The 21286-nt window shown below is 49.1% G+C and overlaps 2 protein-coding genes across 8 annotated transcripts in view; one reads left to right on the forward strand and one right to left on the reverse strand.

Moving 5' to 3' along the window:
* EPN2 (epsin 2) overlaps nucleotides 1-5321 on the forward strand; it is a 54656-nt gene extending 49335 nt beyond the window's left edge. For all 7 annotated transcript variants that reach the window (XM_056502970.1, XM_056502973.1, XM_056502975.1 and 4 more), the window contains one exon: nucleotides 1429-5321. In XM_056502970.1, the coding sequence (XP_056358945.1) occupies nucleotides 1429-1748 (320 nt within the window). In that variant the 3' untranslated portion in view covers nucleotides 1749-5321. The remainder of the gene's footprint in view (nucleotides 1-1428) is intronic.
* Nucleotides 5322-10457: 5136 nt separating this feature from the next.
* Nucleotides 10458-13965, reverse strand: B9D1 (B9 domain containing 1). Its single transcript, XM_056503692.1, has 7 exons — nucleotides 13879-13965; nucleotides 12810-12878; nucleotides 12623-12734; nucleotides 12462-12558; nucleotides 12007-12069; nucleotides 11263-11330; nucleotides 10458-11168 (listed from the first exon to the last, which is right to left on the reverse strand). Exons 1-7 carry the CDS (start codon nucleotides 13933-13935, stop codon nucleotides 11041-11043), a joined length of 594 nt encoding a protein of 197 aa, XP_056359667.1. The 5' UTR covers nucleotides 13936-13965; the 3' UTR covers nucleotides 10458-11040.
* Nucleotides 13966-21286: the final 7321 nt, after the last annotated feature.

Below are 21286 nucleotides of genomic sequence, written 5' to 3' on the forward strand. Positions count from 1 at the left end.
GCCACAGCTCCACTGGGAATCTGTGCCAGGGCCTCCCCACCCTCCCAGGGAAGGATTTCTTCCCAGTATCAGGTGTAAACTCACTCTCTGTAGTAAAGGAGCACAGAGAGCCTGCATAGAAGCATTTAAAAAATTAAATCAGCAATGTGGATGTTGTGGTTAGGGCTTTTGCAGGTAACCAAATTTGGAAGCTCTGACTCCAGTCAGGGCTTTTGGAACTGGGAGCTGCTGGTCAGTGAAAGGGTGTTGGAAGCATTGGCTGCTTCAAGGGAACAGACTGTGCTTTGCTGGGGAGCAGACCAGTTTCTCCATTTCCCCCTCTTCTTTTTGTCACTTTGCAAATATTCAAAGTGCATTTTTTTTTCCTTTTTTTTTTTTTCTCTCCATTTTTAAAACCTTAGTAGCCCAAAATAGCCTTACTGGTCAAATTGACCGAAAAGCAAAGTGTTAAATACCTTGTAAAAAAAAAAAAAATTAACACACAAATAATTCCCCCAAAACACCCTCCACAGGGCGTTTTGAGGATGGGGATGCACACAGGGAGTGTTCTTTGCCAGGAAAAGATGATTCCAGACCCTAGTGTTGATTGCAGTGTGTTGCTGTCAGGCTAGGAGAGCGGTGAAAAGGATGTAACAACAATACTTCCTTCAGGCAGAAGAGAAGCAAAAAGCTCTTTACTAAAGAAACAAACTTTTTTTTATAGACTAGATCGTGGAACAGACTCAATTTCATTGGTGCAAGGCAGGTGACACCCCTAGTAAATATACTTCCACCAAAACATCACATCTGTCCAGCAGTGTTGGAGTCAGTGACTTGGGGGGTCTCTGAATTCTTAAGAGAGAAATCAGAGTGCAGGGATCGTATGCTTAGTCTGTATGTAACCTGGTGTGTTGAGAAACTGGAATTCTGATAAGTTAAGGAGAGCTGGTCTGAGTCTGTGTCTTAGCTTGTTTGGAAGATTCTGTATAAGAGTATTGGGGAGAGTTAGTGCTTTTCTGCTTTTCCTGCCATTGCTTTTCTTTTTGCTTTTGCTCACTGTCATCAGTCAACACCCAACGCGAAGGCAGGAGCTGCTACAGCAACATCAACTTCCTGGGACCTTTGACAATAGCAGCTTCTACTTCTTTTTAAGACTTTATACCAAAACATAGCATAGACTTTGATGTCTGTAACTGTGCCTTTTAAAGCTGATGTGCTTCTGCAATAAATAACCTCTTAGCAACTATCAGCTACATTGTTCATTTAAGATAACCCCACCAAGTTGGTGCCTAGAGCACGGGAGGTCATTAAACTCACACAGCAGGTGCTTAATCATTGTTATAATTCCTATGTTTTCCTTGAGCAGCTTGAGAAAATCCAAGCTGCCCCTTTCCCTGGCTTTCACCAGTACCCACAGCAGTGCCTCTCTCTCCCTTCTCTCCCACGCAGGCGCCGCTACCACAGCGACTCCAATCAACCCCTTCCAGGTGAACCAGCCTCAGCCTCTGACCCTGAACCAGATGAGAGCCAGCCCCGTGCTGGGGAGCAGCCCCTCGTTCAGCGCCGTGCCCCCGATGAGCATGGAGCCAATACCTCTGTCTTCCATGGCCCCCGTGCCCGTGGGGATGGCACCGCTGCCGGCCATGGGCACCATCAGGATGGGCCAGGGGCTGAGCATTGCAGGATCAATGCCCCAAGCTCTGCACAGTACAGGAATGCCACCTGCAGCCTCCCAGGCTGCAAATACAACTAACCCTTTCCTCCTATAAAGACCCAATTAAAGGAACTTTTCTTTTCCTAGTGTTTCCAGGCTGAAGTCTTTCCAGCGAAACGAACGTGGCCTGTGTGGACTGAACGGTGTGTGAGAGACTTGGAAGTAGATTTGCAGTTTACAGTAATGATCTTTGAAGAGTTGTCTCTACTTACCAGTTAATCTAAATCTAGTCTTTGCTACAGATGGTACCTTACTTTGGCTTGTTGAGCATCATGTGAAATGTTCAGACTTTTCACCAAAGTTAGATCCTGCCCATTTTTGTTCCTTTGTTAATCATTTCAAACACACTTTCTAGGGAGAGAACCTGCCAGTGGAAAACTCCCTTGGCTATTTTGTAGATGTCAGATCATGTGCTGGATTCCTGAATTTACTCTTCCCCTGCATCTGTCACTTCCTCTGCCCGTAAGATAGAGCTGAGATTCCGAGTGCTAGTGAATGTTTTGCACATAACTACACACAGTTCTAGACTGTTGGTTCACCCATAGTCCTTACTCTTAGAAGAGACCGACCCGGAGGGCCCAGGGGGGCTTGGTTTTTATGCATTAAACATTGCAAACTCGCACTGCTTTGGTATCTCTGAGGTGTGACTGACAACAGCAAGCTTGTCTCAAAAGGAAAATAACACAAAACCCCAGACAAAACACCCAAGACCATGCTCGAGTTGTGCTGTCGTGTGCAGTGTTGAATTCCTACACTACTCTAAGGACTCCTGGAACTCTCTGTGAGTGGCTGCACTCGTGCTGAGTGAGTGTCCTGCTCTGTGCTTGTCCAGTACCAGCTTCGTTTGGAAGTTTTTTCATGTGTATTTTGTTTTTATTTGACTTACAATGTGAGTTGAAAGAAAAAAAAAAAAGGAAAAAACCAAGAAAAGGAAAAAAAAAAAAAAGAAATACAGTGGGACAACTTTGGATTCAGTTTCACCGGGGCAAGCTTTAAAACTAATTCAGGCTTAACCTTGCTATATGCAGTTACTCTTGTATACTTTTGCACATATTTTGTTTAGTACAGTTTCATATTTTGAGTTTGCAGAGTTACCTAATAGTCCTTTTTTTGCTAATTTTTATAATGTGGTTCTTATTTAACTGTCTGGTTTTGATAGATTTATCAAGTCTGGCTGAAAAATTAAGATATTGGCAAATGTCATTTTTATGGTTTTAATGCCCTCTTATTTATGGTTTTCGCTCTTTGTTTCTGTAAAGAGAGTTTAAAAGGGAAGATTAACACTAAAATATTTACTTTTAAATGAAGTATTCATAATGCAAATCAAAAACAAATCCTCGTGACTAATTATTTTTAGATGAATTGAATTTGAGCATAACATGATTTAAGACTACATTAAAAAGAAAAAACACTAAAGTCGCCTTTCCCTTGATTTGTTCCTGTTTCCCAATCCCCAGACTGGACAGACTTTTAGCCTTGATGAAGATCCCAAGAGAGGCTGTTTGGTTTTATTTTCCTTGTAAAACTTGTGGAGCTGTTAAAAATCCTGATGTACAAACACAGCTTGTTTTATTTTATCCACTGATTTTTCCTCTTGGAAGGTGCACTCTGTAGGATAACTGCTTCCATGTCCAGCCATCCCTTGGGAGCTGAATTATCCCTTTTTAATAAATTTTCATGTTTGGACTCCTCACAACACTCAGGGGTTCTGCTGGAGCCCCAGTCTGAGCAGGGCTGAGCTCTTCTCTCCCAAAAATCCATGGGAAGGGATTTTTCCTGCCTACTGGGCACCTCTGAACTCACTTGGTGGCCTTTCCCTATTTTAAGAGGAGGAAAACAGAATTTGCCAGGGCTGTGTTGTGGTGGAACAATTCCCTGTGGGGCCAGAGAGGGGCTGGATCCCATGGAAGGACTGGGATCCATCTCCTGGTGGGAAGGGGAGGCTGAAGGATGAGCAGATTTAGGGACACAAGCCTGGAGCTGTACAGAATGCTCAGTGTGTGGATGTTCCTGTGCAGATGTTGGAACCTCTGGAATTGGCAAGGAGGATTCCCAATCCTTGTTTTTATAGAGGAGGGAAGAGGATTGCTGTCCACACCCAGCCTGCCTTTAAAAACAAAACCAAACCCCATTCCTGTTGCCTTTCAGAGCAAGGAAAAAGAGTTTTTCTGTTGTTGTTGAAGTTATTGAGAAGTGTAGAGCAGGAAGGGTGTGATTCTTGCAGATTGGGGGGGGGAAGTTTCCAGCTGATCTGTGACAAGATTCCTCCAGGCTTCTTTTCCCACTTGGATTTGATCAGCACTGGAATCAAGGTCACTCAGGGTGTTTGTCTCTTAATCTGTCCAGCCCAGAGTCCTGGCCACATCCTGGGGAACTTTTTAGAGGCAAGATGATAAGAAATACTGAAAGTGCTGAAATAATCTGCAGTTGGAGCTGTCACCAGGAATTGCTGAAGCTCTGCCTCTGGGATGGAGCCCTGGCTTAATGAAGCTGTTGAATGGCGAATTGTTGCTTTTCCTTCCAAGTCACTGCCCCCAGAACTTTATCCCTTTTCTATTAAACAGAGACATTTATGGCACAACAAACCCCGAGGAGGCTCCCTGAGGAACCACAGCCCAAATTCTGGTGCTGGAAATCTTCAGGCTGAGACTAACCAAGCTCAGATCCCAGCCTGGCACAGGGTTTGTGGCAGGAGCTGAGTTTAGGAGAAGAAAGAGCTGGTTTGGTAAATGTTCCTGGGCTGGGCTGTGACCCTGGGGGGTGACACAGGGGGGTCACTGTCCTGGGGATGCTCTGAACGGTCCAGCTCATTTTGTGATGATTTTCCTGCTCTCCAGGATAATCCTCCCTCCCTCCTGGCCCTCCCACATTCCTGGAGGATGTTTGTGTGTCCCATCACATCCCCTCTGCCCTATTCCTCCATTTCCTCCTCTTCTCCTTTTTCTCACTTTGCAAATATTCAAAGTGCTTTTTTTACCTTTTTTAATTCTTAAAACATTAGTAGCCCAAAATAGCCTTACTGGTCAAATTGACCAAAAAGAAAAGTGTTAAATATCTTGTTAAAAAAAAATAAAAACACACATTCCTTGGCATATTTCCCCCCAAATAAGCTCAGTTATTTATTCAGTTCTGTGCTCTGGAGAAACTCAGCTCTGGAGGGGGCAGGAAGGGAAGCTCTGGTGGGTTGTGGTGGTTGCAGTTTTTGGGAAGTCCTGTAGCCAGGACAGCTCTTGTTCCCCTTGTGCCCCTTTGCTGTTCCTGTTTGAGGTGTGCTCTATGCCTGAATATTGCACAGGTGGGGAGAAAGAGGAGGTTTCTTTTTCCCAGCAGAATCTCACACAACTCTTCCTTTCCAAATGTTCCAGTATTTCCCAAACTTCTCATAATCCCGGGAGCCGGCTGCTTTTTCTGGATTTGTGCTGACTATTGCCATTATTTACTGTATAAATAATTTATCATTTGTACTATTGTATCATAATGTCTGTATCTTTGTGTCTTTTTTTTTTCTCCCCCCCCCCCCCAAAGCGATGTCACAGATGTGATATTTAAATGATGCCATCAGAACAGTGGAAAGACGAGGGGTTTGGAGGTGACTGGTCAGAATTAAAATTGTATTGCTTCTATTCCAGCTGTGTTGCTTTTTCCAAGCTTCTGCGTGGTGTTTGTTACCCCATTCCCACCCAAGCCCTGCTTGGAGGAGTTTTGCAGGAAGCTGATGGTGGATTTGGGGTGAGGTGCTGGAAGGTTTGTGGCAGGAGGGATCTCCCTGTGATTGAGGGATGCTGTGGATTCCTTGGATGCATCCATGGCTTCTCCCAGGACAGGCTGGGAGAGAGGAGGGTTTCTATGGCTCACTGAAATCAGGCTCAGCTGAGCCCTTACTGACTCAATAAAAATGAAGATTTGTTGTGGTGCAGGTGGCTGAATTCCTTCTTTAAACCACGCTGCCCCTGGCACAGGAGCAGCCCCATGGAGGGAGCTCGGAGCGGCGGCTCTGGGTTTGTGTCAGGCAGGAATTTGGGAAGGTGGCTGTGGAAGGAGGGCTGGGGAGCTGGGACAGGACCTGGGGACTCCTCACCTCCACTTCTCTAGCTCAGCCTTGGCTCTGTCCCACGGATCCCGTGGCAGGATCATTTCCCAGCTTGGAAGTGATTCAGGCTTCTAATTCTGGCTGCTTTAATTGAAGGGCACTTCATTAGCAGGCACCAGCAAGAGCTGCCTCTCCAGAGCCCCTCCAGGTTCCCTGTGCAGTTTGCTGCCAATCAGGCTGATCACTAATCAGTGATCACTAATTAATGCTGAAGCTGTGCTGGGGCTGGAGATTTGGCTGTGGGAAAAGCAGCTTTGGGGAGAAAAGTCTCTGGTTTGGTTTCAGCCAGAGCTGCCTGGAGGAAGCTGCTGCCCCAATAATGCTCCAGATTCCCAGAGGAGCTGTGGCTGCTGCTGGAGCACTGGAAATATCCAAGGCCAGGCTGAACAGGGCTTGGAACAACCTGTACAGTGGAAGGTGTTGGAGTTGGAACTGGATTGGCTTTAAGGTCCCTCCAAACCCAAACCGTGCTGGGATTCTCTGACTCCACTCCTGCCTTTTGCAATTGCACATTTTAAGCTAAATCCTCTTGCTGTATGGAAGATGTGGGAAGGGCTCAGAGTGGAAGGTGTGCTGACTCTGATCTCTTCCACAAGAGCTGGATTCTGGAGGATTCTGGTGGGTTCTGGTGGGTTCTGTGGGTTCTGGTGGCTGTGTGAGCCAGGGGAGCCTGAGCTGCCCCAGCCCATGGTCAAGGTTTCTGCTGACCTTGCAGAGCTGCTCCCCCATCCCACATTTCCTCTTCCTCTCCTGAGGAGTGAGGAGGATTTGCCTGCTCTGCAGAGGAAAAGGACTCTGGATAAGGATTTATCTTTTGGCTTCCCCTCGCCCACGCTGCTGTTAAGATTTTGCTGAGGTTTGTGTTGCTTCTGTGCTGGGCTGAGGGTGCAGCTCTGCCCCTTCTGCTGCTTTTCATGGAAGTGTGAGGAAAGGGCTGGGCCCATCTCTGGCTTTGGCACAGCCTCTGCAAGACCCTGCAAGCTGCATTTCAGGGGACCAGGGGGATTTATGAACCCCTCATGTTCAAAACTCCCATATTTTTCCAAGTTAACTGTCAAGCACTTCCCAGGTCACCTTTTCCCCATTTCAGTTCAGGACAAGGAAAAACTCCATGAAAATTTGTCAGTGGTAATGAAGATGAATGAGTTCAGCGTTCACTTTGCTTGTATTTCCTTCCTATTTGAAGACTCCAAGAGGTTTTTTAACCCTCCTGATCCCACCCATCCTCTCCCAACCCTCCTGGAATTCTCCCCAGAACTGGGGAACCACCTCGAGTAACACCTGTGATGAAAAACCATCAGACACCTTTGTGTCCTTCTTTCCCTGGAACCTGTGAAAATCAGGTCTGTGTTCTTCCTAAAGGGCTTTTTCTGGCCATGGAATGAAATTCAGGGATTTTCCAAGCTCCAGGGAGCCAGTTCTGCTGTGCAGAAGCAGCCCTGGAGTCCGTGGGCTGCCTGGGGTTGTCTTGGGTGATGGTGGTGGGGGATTTTTCTGCTTTTTTAATATCTTCATCAGCAAGTCTGGCACTAAATGGAGTGATGATATTCTCTGAGGTGAATTTGGGTACTTAAATATCCTGGCCTGAATAGGGAGCCAAAAATAGATGCCTTCAGCAGCATCTGCTGCTCTTCCCTCTGAAGGACGAGGCTGGATCCCTCAGATCCTGCTGGGAATGCAGCTTGTGTTATTCCCTCCCTCCTGGGGGCTCAGCCTTGTTTCCATGCCCGAAGGATGAGTTCTGAGGGGTTTGTCCTGCCCTCTGCTCCCCAGCCAGGAGCACTGGAGGCTATGGGAGCTCTGAGCCAGGTGGGAGCTGGTTTGGGAAGTTTTTGCTTCCTGGAGTTTTGCACATACTGAGTGTCTCAGAACTTGGGGTTTGATCTTGCCCACATTTGGATTCCTGAGCTGATGGAAAAACCTCTCAGGGATCCCCTCTGCACCCCGAGGGTGGATGTTGAGAGGGGACACGGGTGGGATTAGGGGGACCTCTTTGCTGGGCTCCTGCTGGGGGGTTGTATGGCCTGGAAAACTGGCCTGGAAACCATCCCAAACTGCAGCTGGTGGCTGCTCCAGATGTGCTGCTCAGCTGTGCCTGGACCTTGGGCTGGGTGGTGGGAGGTTCCCAGTGCCCTCACAGGGGGCTGGGATCTGAGGGACACCCTGGACATGTCTTGGGGGGGCTCCCAAGGCCACCAGCCCATCCAGCTGCTGCCAGCCCAAAGGGGAGAGGCCCAGGGTGGGGTTCCTGCTGCTTCCCCACATCTGGATGTCCCCAGGAACGGGGAATGCTCCACCCTGGGGGTGCCAGCCCAGCTCTGCCACTGCTCCCACCCCAGCTGTCCTGTCCTGTGACCCACATCCGTGTCCAGCACTGTGGATCATTTATCCCCCTGAATCTTCAATGGAAGGAAATGCTGCAAACAAAAATTGTCAAGAATTGGAGCCAAACCCCCGATTTTCTTCTTGCTCTGTGCTTGAGTGTTCGACTTTTCCCTATTCTTCTTACCCCCTTGGAGCATTTCACAGATCTCCTGCTCCCAAGCCGACAGTGCTGCTGGGGAGGAGCTGCTGTCAGCTTGAATCCGTCTCACTTTCAGGCGGAGATCGTTCCCTGGTGTAAAGCAGCGGGGCAGCCTCGGGGCAGAGCTTGTGATGCTCAGATCCCTGCTCAGCCCCGGGGGGAGTTCGGCCCTGCTCTGGGGAAAGGGGCAGTGCCAGGGCAGCCAGAACGGAGCGACTTCCATGGAGGAACGGGAAAATTCGGAATTCTTCATTCAGCATTGGAGTTAATTGTTATTAATCAACTCCAGCGTTTTCCTAAAGGTTGGGAACAGCCACGAGAGGGCAGGAGCTGCTGCTGCTGTTCGTGGGTTCCTCAGGGTTGTCCGAATGATTTTCCTTTTCCTGGAGGGTTTGATGCCCAAGCTGCTGCTCAGCCCCTGCCCTTGGCTGTCTCCCTCCTGGCTGACAGCAGCAAAACTCCCGTGGAGTGAATCCAAAGCCTCTCCAGGCCAGGAGAGCCCCCAGACATCCCCCAGGCTCTCCTGTGTCAGGACCCGTTCTCCAGGAAGATTTCTTCCCTGCCCATCTGGAATTTGGAGGATAATGACCAATTTCAGCGTCTGGGAGAGATTTCAGGGAAGGAAGCTGAGCTCCAGCTGAGAGCCTCGTGCTGCTGTTGTGGGGTCAGGAATTTCAGAGCAGGTTTGAAGGGAAGGGAGAATGATTAACCAGGAGACAGGAACAGGGTGTTCCAGCTGCTGAGAGGAAACCACCCTGAGCCTCTGCTGCTGGGTTTTACTGGGATTTGGCACTGGTTCTCCTAATGTTCAACTTCCATGAACAATTAGGGATCCTAAATCCCTTCTTTGTCACTGTTCCCTGTCCATCTTTGTTCAGAGACTGTCCCCAGGTGCCAACGCTCTGCCACACCTGAGGAGCAAAGATTTCAGCCAGGAAATGATAAAGGCAGCAACAAGAGAAATGGGAGAAGTTTCTGAGGGATATCAATAGCTGCCCCTTGGATCCAAGGAATGGCACTGGGCTTGGGAAATGCTGATTCCAAGAATCAGACCCTGGGTGGTGCCTCAGGGGAAACACACAAGAAATTTAAGTCAGGGAAGTTATCCAACCCTTGAGGAAGGTAAGTGAAGCTTTTAGATGTGCTCAGGCCACTGAGGAATACAAACCCCCACCAAAATCCAACTAAACCCAGAGAAAATAGGTAAAAAGCCCCAATAATGCAGGCAGCAGTGTGGGATCTGCTTAGAGAGCAGCTTAAATGCCTCAAGGTGTCTTTAATCCTGTTTTACAGAGTCCAGGATTTTTGCTTTCCATGGTTTTTAACCTCCCTTCCCCTCTGCTGTCAGAGGAAGCTGCTCAGCTCTGGTTGGTCCCACTGGGGTTAAACACCCAACAGTTCCTCTGGAACAGGAGGAATTCAGGGGTTTGGAGCACCAGGACTAGGAGCTGGGTGTGAATAAATCCCCTGTGGGCACCAGGTCGGGGCTCTGCCAGGTTCCTGTGGCTGCTTTTGCAGCTTTGCTGCACTTGGAATGTGGGCAGGAGCTGCTCCAGGGGAAACTGGGTGTTCAGGCAGCAGTGGGGGGTTCAGGCTTTGCCTCCCAAGCCTTTCAAACACAGATATTTATCCTGCTGCTGGAGCTGACTGCTTCCCAAACTTCTGAAAAAGAAACAAAATTCCTCGAGTCTCCTGTGAGCCAACAGGAAATGCTTCTGAATTTGGATTCCAATGTGATTCAGTTCAGAGATTACAAATTACCAAAACAACTCCCCCGGGAGTGTGGAGTCAACAAAAACAAGGCAGGAGATGAAAAATGATCCCTAAAAAAGTCTGGAAAAGTATTTCTATGTTGTATAAAAGGTGCTCACAGCAATGTTCCAGTGACCACTTTATGTTTTCAGAAATTAAATTTATTGCATCCCACTGTGGATAAGAACAATCTTTGCCTGGGTGTTTTGGTGAGCTGTGCCCTGGAGGATTTGTGGTTCATCCCTGGGTGTTTTTCCTGGGATTTCTACACTTGGGAGTCTTGGTAGTTCCCTTTTAGGGAGGTGTTGTTCTCCTTGGATTTGCAGTCAAATACAAGAGGTTAATGCCCAAAATTAAATTGGAAAATGACTCAGCAATTAATTACTGCATTGAAACACTTCTTTTTCTCTTCTACTTTTAAGTCTAGCAGAGCTTGGATGATTTAGAGCTTCAAAACATCCTGGCACAAATATCTAAATTTATCAGCAGAAAGACAAAGGAATCTTGTGATAAAACAGAGTTTATTCAACCTAAAAGAGGGGGGATGCATTTGACAGGACCATTTGTGGAAGGTGCAATAATTACAATTCCTCATTTGCAACACTCATACAAAAAAAAAAAAAAAAAAAGAACAAAAAAAACCCCAAAATACTAAAAAGAAACTGCGTTTACAAAGTTTTAACTGCAGGGAAACAGCTATAGCTCGAAACTTTAATGTCATTAATTAGTGTCATTAATTCTATAAAAAAGTGTGCAAAAGGCTGCTATAAAAATATTTTGTTACAGGCCTTACTCTGAGAGTCTGACCCCTAAAAACACTGAATGTTACCAATAACATCAATTCCCACAATACTTCCACCTTACAGAGAGGATCAGGCTTGGTCATTTTCCCAAATCCTCCTGGGCTGGTGTTTTTTGGGATGATTGAGGTGAAACAGCTCCTCCTTTCCCTAAAAGGAGCTTTGAGGAGGTCCTGGCAGCTCAGAAGCTGTGGAGCCCCTGTGGGCCTGGCCCCTCTGCAGCACCCACGTCGTAGCCCAGCTTGTGCAGATCTTTGGTCATCACGTTGAAGGAAATGGTCACAAAGCCCTGGGAGCGCACCCTGGTCACTGGCACAGAGAGCAGGGGGTGAATCAGAGAAAAGAAGGTTTGGGATGGATTGTGGAGCTCTTTTTTTAGCACTCAGGAGCTGCCAGGACTCACCTTCCCGTCCTTCTCCCTGCGCCACCACTTTGGGGTCGGTGAATTCCGGGCGCCTCCCTGTGAACCAGCTGGGAGAGAAAACACAAAATCAGGAACTGGGGGCTGAGATGGATCCAGGGCATGAGAGGAACATCAGTGAGACTGCCAGGAGGGCTCTGGAGCCTGATTCTATTTATTGATCTGCTTCAATCAAAGGTAAGTTTTGCCTTCAGGAAAAAAAATGCAACTGGTTTCATACAGGTTTTGTTAAATTCAGGTTTTTTTCTGGGCTAGAAGAATCTTTCTGTGGCAAAGATATTGTTGAAAAATTTTTCTTGACCACTCAATCAACCATAGAGACTTGGAGATTTTGAATTTCATGAAAAAATGTAGAATGGGAATTGTTTTTTCATGGGTTTTGCTCCTTCTGTGGCTGTCCTTCCAAAACAGCCCCAAGAAGATTCAGGCACTAATTTAGTGCAGACAGCAGGTAATTAGTATTTATTATATTATATATAATAAATTATATTTTATATATCATATAAGTTATATAGATTATATTAATATAGTTAATATTGTTGATAATGTGTTTATGAAAGCTTTTCAAAAGACCCAGACACCTGAAAATGAAATTTTTACCTGCAAAACACAAAACTGGTTCTGGCAGAGAGCAGTGACACCTCAGCCCCACTGAGTGGCTGCAAATGCCTTTGTGGCTAAGGATAGGAGAGAAATTAATTCCTTATTGAAGTGATTAATTCTTACCTTGTGAGCTGCTGCAGCCTCGAGCTGGACTCTGGGACAAACATAGCAATGGTTCTTTTGTGCCTGAAACAAAGAGGAGCCCCCCAGAACCTCAGGGATTAATCAAAAGCAGGAGTTTTATATTTATGAAGGCACAGAATTCCTGACACATCAGGAATTCCTGACACATCCCTTCACACAGAAAGGAAACAGGAACAGGATGTTCCTCCATTCCCAGTGGTGGGAATGAGAATTTATTGTGTGAGGAACTGAGTTCATATCTGGGTTTTTTTACAGGCCAGTTTGGGTTTTACAGGATTACCAAAACTTCTTTGATGACGAAAGAGTCCTGCTAAAAAATCTTTGTGAACTGACAGGGCACGATGAGGAGATTTTTGGGAGCTTTTTTCTTTCTGAAACAACAGAATAACTGGCCAAGGACGTGTTGGAGCCCTGCAGGTCAGGCTGGCACTCACCTGCCTGGCACGAAGGGCACGTGGACAGCTCCATAGCCTCTGACCACATCATGGCCAAAGAAGTCAGGCCCGTAGACACTGAGCACAATCTGTGGCCCTGCAAGGAAACGGGGGTGAGAGGGGCTTTGGAACCAGGGCAGGACCCTCCCCCCAGCACTCACAGCCAAAAGGGTTGGTGCTCTTGAAGGTGATGTCGATGGGGAAGTTCCAGACCAGCATGGTGGGGGAGACGCTGCTCTTGGAGGTGATCTGCGAGATTCCTTCCTCCAGGCCCTGCAGGGAATGCGGGGTGAGCCTGGGGCCGGGCTGAGCCCGGGGGTGGGGACAGGGCGGGGACAGGGGCTGTACCGCCGTGGGGACCCAGTCCTGGCCGTAGACAAAACAGAACTTGCAGTAGAGGTCATCAAATCCCGGGAACTGCGGGAGAGAGAGAGACAGAGAGAGAGAGAGACAGGGAGAGAGAGGGTTCACTGGGAATTCACTGGGAATTTCTGGGGGTGAGGATCTACCTAGTCAGGGGGCTGAGGGCAGCCTGTGCCAGCGAGACTGGGACAGACAGGCTGGGGTTGGGAGCTGAGACTGGGATGGGTTTGGGGGATGAGGACTGGGATGGGTTTGGGGAATGAGGTTGGGATGGGTTTGGGAGCTGAGACTGGGATGGGTTTGGGGGATGAGCTGGGATGGGTTTGGGGGATGAGCTGGGATGGGTTTGGGGAATGAGGTTGGGATGGGTTTGGGGAATGAGCTGGGATGGGTTTGGGAGCTGAGACTGGGATGGGTTTGGGGGATGAGACTGGGATGGGTTTGGGGGATGAGCTGGGATGGGTTTGGGGAATGAGGTTGGGATGGGTTTGGGAGCTGAGACTGGGATGGGTTTGGGGGCTGAGCTGGGATGGGTTTGGGGAATGAGGCTGGGATGGGTTTGGGAGCTGAGACTGGGATGGGTTCGGGGGATGAGGCTGGGATGGGTTTGGGGGATGAGCTGGGATGGGTTTGGGGAATGAGGCTGGGATGGGTTTGGGGGATGAGACTGGGATGGGTTTGGGGAATGAGCTGGGATGGGTTTGGGGGATGAGCTGGGATGGGTTTGGGGGCTAAGAATGGGATGGGTTTGGGGAATAAGGCTGGAATGGGTTTGGGGGATGAGGTTGGGATGGGTTTGGGGGATGAAGCGTGAGGCTGTGCAGGGCTGAGGGGGATGAGGACGGGCTGGGTTTAGGGGCTGAGGCTGTGCAGGGCTGAGGGGGATGAGGACGGGCTGGGTTTAGGGGCTGAGGCCGGCCAGGCTCAAGCGGAGCAGATTCTTCTCCCGCGCGGGCGGACGCAGCACCGAGACCGACACCGGGCCACAGCGATCCCCCTCCATCCCTCCGTGCTACCCCGGCGTGTTGCCGTGCTGTCCCCGCCGCTCCCGCACCTCCCCGCTCTCGATCTCGCCGCTCACGGCCAGCAGGAACACGCTGGGCGCCGCCATGGCGGGCACGCCGGTTGCCGCGGCGACGGACGGGGCGGCGCAGCGGACAAATCTGCGCCGCGCTTCGCTCCGCGTCTCTTCGCGGGCCTCCCCGATCCGCAAAATCGCCACGAAATCGTCACAAAATCGCCGCAAAATCGTCACAAAATCGCCACAAAATAGCCACAAAATCGCCACAAAACGTGGTCACCCCATCCGCGGCACCCCCAGCACGGGTGGGATCCTCCGCGCTCCCCTCAGCCGCTGAGCCCGCCCCGGCGCTGCCCCGTTATCCTCGCACCGCCACGTGGCCAGAACTTTATTAATTATTATTATTATTTAATGCCAGCCTAAAACAACCCCAGCCAGCGTGCCCAGGGGATGGGCTGGGCCCCAAAGCTGCCGGAGCTCGGTTCCAGCCTCTGGGGGATGCTGAGGGCCGGGTTTGGGCTGTCGGGGCAGGATTCCAGGACGGGCCGGGATGGCTCCGGCTCGGGATATTCCCGATCCCTCCATTCCATCTGTGAGGCCATGGCCACTAGATGATGCTGCCGGGCAAGGGCCGGGGAAAGAGGAGGAGAAAGCAGCGGCGAGAGGGAAATGGTGGATTTGGGGCTCTCCGGAGGGTCAGCCCAGCCCTGAGGAGAGGGGCGCTCCCTGCCCCCGGCACGGCGAGTTTTAATTAGGAATTTCAGGAGAAATGCCCTCACACCGGCATTGGGGAGAACATACATGGCACAAGGAGAGAACAGCACGGTGCTGGTTTGAGTAGCCCAATTCATTAAATTTAAAGGAAAGGGGGAGTTGGGTGTGTAAATAAGGAGGGTGAGGCTTGGCAGGAGCCGGAGCCGCTGAAATCTGAAATCTGGCTGGGCTGGTGGTGTGACAGTGCTGGGTGTCAGGAAAATTAATCCACAAACACCAGAGTTTTATATCCATAAAGGGGACAGACGAGTAATTTTACTTTATTCAAAAAAAGGGAGAGGCCATGGGGAGCCTCCTTTTTATCCCAATTTCCCTGCCACATTTCCCTCTCTCTTTCCCCATGGACTGAGGTACTTCAGAGCACAGATTTCTGATACCTAAGATTCCCCTCTAATGTACGACCCTCCCTTTTAATTTTTAATTCTTATAGAATCCATAGTTTTCCCCCATTGCTTCTTTCATCTTTCAATACCCAATTTCATTTATCAGCAAACCTGCAGTTTGTTTGTAAAGGCAAATATATTTTTCCATTCAATAATCAGTGGAATCCTTCCCATTGATTCTCTTATCTCTCTCAGTGCTGGTTTTATCTACCAGCAGACCTACAGCTTGTTTGTAAAGATAAATTCATCATTCCTCTCATGGGTGACACGATCCTGGGACAGTTCTGAACTGGTGATGTGACAGTTCTGGACTGGTGACATGGTGCTGGCCCACCAGGACCATGGCTGTGCAGGAAATTTGCTGCCCACACTCTGCTGTGGTTCATCCCTTCTCCCCCTTTCCATATCCCTGGCCAGTTCTCCTCTCCAAGAGCAATTTTTGGGGTGGTTGATTGCTGTCAGATCCTCTGAGGAAGGGTGGGAGGAGTGGAGGAAGCCCTTCCACATTTCACTAGGTGTGTTCTCTGTTAATAACTATTTCAACTCGCTTTTTCAGGCCAAAATTTGGCTGAGAGAAGAATGGAACAGGAGAGCAGGAGGGATGGGAGGGAATGCCTGAAATGTTATCCTTTCTCCACAGCCTGTCAGAAATGCTTCAGGGAAAAGAATTCATTTGAACTGAAAATGCTCAGGGGTGTGGGGGAAGTGGAGCAGCTCTGGAGCAGCTGTCTGGAGCAGCTAGTGAGGCTGTTTAATTAACACTGCACTTGGCTACCAGCTACCTTGGAGCCAATTCCAGGATGGTTTTGTTGCCTGGCAGGTGACACACAGCTGCTGGAGGAGTTCTCCCAGCACTAGAAGACCTTCTCCATGGCACAGAGACAGCAGGGGGGTTTTCAGCAGCCCTGACTCATCTGTACCTGCATCTGGAAGGCCTCTGTCCCCTCCCAGCCATAACAAGACCTTTTATTCTTCCCTTCTTCTCATGCCAGCCTTGTTTTAATTAGCTGTATTTTTAATCTTTGTGACAAAGTGAAATCCCAAGAAAGGAAGTGGTTTTATCCTGCTGGAAAACTTAATTAATGCTCCATCAGAGAGCTGGATTTTCAAGTATGATGAAGGTTTGTGGAGGAGGGTGACCCCATGGTGTTATTTAGTGAGGCTGCTGTTTCTCCTGGCCAATTAAAACATTCTCCTTTTCTCCAGGACTTGTCCCAATCCTGTGGTTTGTGATGGGACTCAGGGGAATCCTCCCTGGGGTGTTTGGAGCCACAGTCATCCTCTCAGGGAGGAAGGACACACTCCTGCTGATCACTGACTTGTCACCTCTTCCAGCTCCTGGAGAACCATTCCCAGTGTCCCTGAAGCTCTGACCTCTGTGTTGGAGGCATGTCAGACAGCTGAGGGAATTCTGTTTGCTTCATTCCCAGGAAGAGCCAGGGGACTGGAAAAATCCAGACTGCTGGGAGCTCTGTCTCTGGGAGTTTTGGAATCAAACCCAGGCACTGTGACCTGCCCAGGCTGCCTGGCTCTGGGTCCAGGGACTCCCAGGGAGGCTGGAGAGCTGGGTGAGCTCTTTCCCTGCATTTCCCCTGGAATTGCCTCTGGACGAGCCCTGGGGAGAGCAGCAGGGCCTCTCCTCCTCCTGGGCAGAGCTGCCAGGCTGCAGTGCCAGCAGGGGATACCTGTGGGGTGTGTCTCCTGCCCACCTCCCCAGCTCTGCAACTGCAGTAGGAGCAGCAGATCCCTGGAAAACAGAGTGGGAAGAGAGGGAGGGAGCAGGAGCAGCTCCTTTGTCTCCATTACCTGCTCAAGCCCCGGGGGCTGATCCAGGGAAGGTGGGAGAGACACAAACAACACCACAGCGGCACAGCACAAAAGTTTATTTCGAATCCCAAATATTTATGATCAACACCTGGTAAATGGCCAGTGAAATTCGTTTGATGGTGTCATTAATCTGCAATAAAGCATTTGTATTTTTAGAGTTGTTTGCACAGCGTTGACTCATCCCTGCCTGCCAGGAGGCTGCAGGGAGCTTCCCTGCCCTTTGTCTTCCCTGCCTTTTGCTCCTGCTGCTCACATCAAACAGGGAAGGAGTGGGGTCTCACAGCAGCACACACAGAGGGGAATATCCCTGCTGTAATTCCTGCTGAGTGTATTTACCTGGGAACTGAGTGTGGTGGGTGAAACCAGGTGGGTTTTGCGTGACGTGGCTGAATCCCAGAATGGTTTGTCTTGGAAAAAACCTTAAAGCTCATCCCATTCCACCCCCTGCCATGGGCAAGGACACCTTCCACCACCCCAGCTTGCTGTCCAGCCTGTCCTTGGACACTTCCAGTGATGATTCCTGTGTCCATGTGGCCGCCAGCCCCATGCCAGGGGCCCTGCTGGGTACAGATGCTGTCACTGCCAAGGAGCTGTGAAGTGCCTGGTCCTCCCTGAGGAATTAATTGGTATTGGAACTCGTTATCATTGGTGAGATTTCTTTTGCTTAATGAGCAAAACCAATTAATGAGCCGGTCAGAATAAATTGACACAGAGGCAGGGAGTGGAGAAAGTGAGGAAGACCTGGGGAGATGGTGCCCAGCAGGACAGCTGGATTTGATAAGCACATAAGGAATAAAAGCAGGGAGAAGAGGGGAGGGTAAACAAGCTCCTTCTCCTGCCAGGCATGGAGCCCTCCTGCTTGTTGTCCAGCGGTGACTGCATTTTTTGGGAATAACTCAGGTGGGAATACTGTTTTCCCTGCATCCAGCAGATCCTGCAGACATGGCCACGGGCCCTCAGCAGCTTGTGCCTCCACGTGGGGCAAAGCACAATCAGAGTAAGCTGCTCCAGGGGACTTCAATCAAATATTCAAATCATTAATCTGGTTCTTCCCCGTGGTGTGACTTAATGAGGGTCGTTGGCATTTTCTCCCTTTCATAGTGAACAGATTTATTTTTCACTGGATAGCCCAACATCCACAGCTGGGACAAACCAACCCAATGCTGACCTACAAGTGAGGGACACGAGTGAGGGGTCCTGGCATGAGGAGCAGCCCAAGCTGGGTATGGGACACTCCTGGTGATGTTTCTGCATCAGTGAATGCCAGTGAATAATGGAATTATAGAATATCCTGAGTTGGAGCCCACAGAATCATGGAGTGGTGCCAAAATCCAGGGGGTGCATCAGTGCCACTGCACATCCCTTATCCCAAGCAGCTTCTCAGCACCTTCCCAGCCTCCAGAGAGGGGCTGACCCCATGGAAAGGGTTAAAAACCGGCCTTGGCAGCACCATAATGCTGGAGAAGGATGGAGCACCCACCTGGTGTGAGCTGGAGTTGTTCCAGGGGCTCAGCAGGGCTCCAGCAGAGAGACACGAGCTGCTCAAAACCCAAAGAGCCACAGAGATTTCAGCCCCTGTGGCTCTGTCGGGTTGTGCTAAAATTCCTAATTAAGCCCCCTCGTCTGGAGGATGAGGTGGCCCCAGCCATTAAAACCCAGCCATGGCTTGAAAACTTAATAGGGGAAATTTAATGGATGAAGTCAATTGAATTATTCATCCCCAGAAAGCTTGTACAAATATCAAATGCTTATTAGCATTCATGCAACCTGTATGATCTCACAGCTCTGACAGATTAAGGTTGGGGCTAATTGCACCCAGGATGGCGTCAGATTTGGTGGTTGGTGTTTTTGAAAGCTTTTTTTTCCTTCCCAGCACGACAAAGAGAATTTCAGATCGATGCCATCTGAGATTTACCCTTGAAGCAGAGCCCCTGTGATGGTTTCCTTCCTCAGCATGGTGGTTTTTAAATCCCTGTTTGATTCCTGCTCCTCAAAGGGTGCTGAGGTGGCTCTGGGCCAGCCCAGATGGACACAGCGCCCATCCCTGCGGGCTGTGGCTTTGCTGGAATGCAAAGTGCTGGGGCAGAGGCTGGTTGATAAATGGACAGGACTGAATGGCCATTAAAAATGCAAAATAGAAATCGATCCAATTAAATAATCATGACTTGCATTTACCCCGTGCTTTTCACTTCCGATCTTAAGCAAGGCTTGCAGACAGTCCAGGGGGAAATTGCTTAATGCTGCAGAGATTTAATCAACAAAATTAACACTGGCTGATATTAAATAGTTTCTCTGGTCCTGGCCAGGTTTGGGGAGGCAGCTGTGGGGGTTTTGCACCTGCAGGTCCAGGTGAGTGTCCCCAGAAGAGGCACCAGGGAGCAATCCATGGTCACTCTCTGCTCTTGGAAAATTCAGCTGGAGCTCGATCCTCCCCACGCTGCCAGGCTGTTCCTGCAGGCTCATGGATGGGATTTTGGGTTCTGATGAGCTTTGAGGGATTTGGCAAGGGCTTGGGAAGGGTGAGCAGAGCCAGGACCAGTAGCAAATATCCCAACCCATTCCCAACGCTGCCGTGGCCTCAAGCCCTTTCAGGTTGTTCTGCACCCTCCTCTCCATCACCACCATCAGCCACCGGATTTTCCCCCTGAAGGGAATTCAGGCCCAGGGCCATAAGGGAATTCAGGCCTCTTCCAGCAAAGCTGAATAATCCCAGCAGTAAATGACACCCTGAGTGTCCCCTGGTGCTGAGGGACACCCCAGAGCATCCCCCACAGCTCCAGGCAGGACTCAGCCTGGAGCAGAGGGATTCACCTCCCCTCCTTAACCTGCAGAAAAAGGAGTTTGCCATCCTCCCCAAAGCGCAGTTAATCACGGATTTTGTGGCTCTTTTCTGGAATTCCTCGCTATCCCACCGAGACAGAATCATTATTTACAATAATTCTAAATGACTCTTAATTACAGCAGCGCAGGTGCTCCTCAGAAGCAGCAGGATCAACATATGGAGACTCCAGGGTGAGGTGAGGGATTCTCTGAGCTCAGGGGGAGGTGGGAGAAGCCTCCAGCTCCAGCAGGGATGGTTCTCACCTGGGGGGGGCTGCAGCTTGCAGAGGTTGAACAAAGATGTTTCAGGGCATGCCGAGCTCCGGGAGCGGGAGGGACACCCGGGCTGCCCCCGCTGCGGCACAAAGGGAGGCCACGCTTCCAGTTTATACAGTTTAATAGATGTGAAACAAGATACATTTCCTTTGGAGTAATGGATGCATCGATAACAGAAGATAAATGTGAAGGCATAAATATGAGGCGGCACGGAAGGAACCAAACGGAAACGACTGGATGGGCTCATTCCCCCCGGGTGCCCACGGGCTCCTTCCTGCTCCTATTTCCCCTGGCCACGGACACAGGGCCTGCAGGAGGGGTGGGGAACGAGGCTATAAAAGGAAAATCAACCCCAAAAGCTGTAAAAATCCCCCCCCCCAAAGTGGTGTTAAGAGGTGACCTGGATTCCTCTAGAGGCTTCTGGAAGGGCCTTGGGAAGGGAAGTGTCCAGGGATGGGGAGGGAGGGACAGGGAGTGAAACTGCCCAGAGGGGTCGGAGTTGTTCTGCCACGAGGAGGACAAATCATCACCTTAAATGCTCACAGAGAACATCACCTACGACAGCTCTTTACACCTTTACACACTGTATCAATAATTTACTTAGAACTGCAGTAAACAAAATACATTTCTTAAATAATTTACTATTTATTTGTTCAGTTTTTTTTTTTAGTCTCTCTGTAAATGTAGTTTTTTTTTTTCCTTTTTTCATTAGTCTTTTCTCTTTGTAACACAAGAAACCGTCTTTGTGCATGTTAGTTCAGATTATTGCGACGTTTAACCTGAATTTCAGTTTAAAAAAAAGGGGGAAAAAAAGCAACAGGACAGTTGGACACACAAGAAGAATGAATAACTTATTATTATTGCACTGGCTACAATTCAGTAGTGATTTGGTTTTTTTGTCTGTAATTAGGACAACCTCTAAAGTACAAAAGAAAATGAGCGAGACATCAGAAGCATCAGCTGTGAGAAGAAGCTGGTGGGGTGATGGTGGAGGGAAGGGAAGGAAGGGAAGTGAGGAAAGAGGAGAAACATTTGGAAAATGAATGGCTGGAATAATTAATTCCACAGAAAACCCAAGGAAACACCACCCATATAATGCAAAAAACAGCATCTCTGTTTCTCTATAAAAATATGTGCATTATGAAGACAGAGTTTTTGTGGGTCTGTTTTTTTTCCAGGTTTTCTTTTGTTGTTGTTTCCTCATTTTGTAGCTCACAAGTACAGAATTTTTATTTATAGAACTGCTGATATACAGACAATGTCCATCTCCCAGGCACTCCAACGTAACGTGACAGCTCGAAAAGGTGCCTCAGGAAAAGTTGAGCATCTTTAAAATTAAAAAAAAAACAAACAAAAAAACC

This window comes from Oenanthe melanoleuca, chromosome 14 (assembly GCF_029582105.1).
Source record: "Oenanthe melanoleuca isolate GR-GAL-2019-014 chromosome 14, OMel1.0, whole genome shotgun sequence".
In the NCBI taxonomy this organism is placed as follows: Eukaryota; Metazoa; Chordata; class Aves; order Passeriformes; family Muscicapidae; genus Oenanthe; species Oenanthe melanoleuca.

Bases quoted from the DNA above. Each gene is read 5' to 3' on its own strand.
- B9D1 (XM_056503692.1), bottom strand. From the start codon at position 13,935: ATGGCGGCGCCCAGCGTGTTCCTGCTGGCCGTGAGCGGCGAGATCGAG. The intron at 12,879-13,878 runs GTGCGGGAGCGG...TCTCTCCCGCAG, and splicing joins GCGAGATCGAGAGCGGGGAG to TTCCCGGGATTTGATGACCT. The intron at 11,331-12,006 runs GTAAGAATTAAT...TTTCTCTCCCAG, and splicing joins AGGCTGCAGCAGCTCACAAG to CTGGTTCACAGGGAGGCGCC.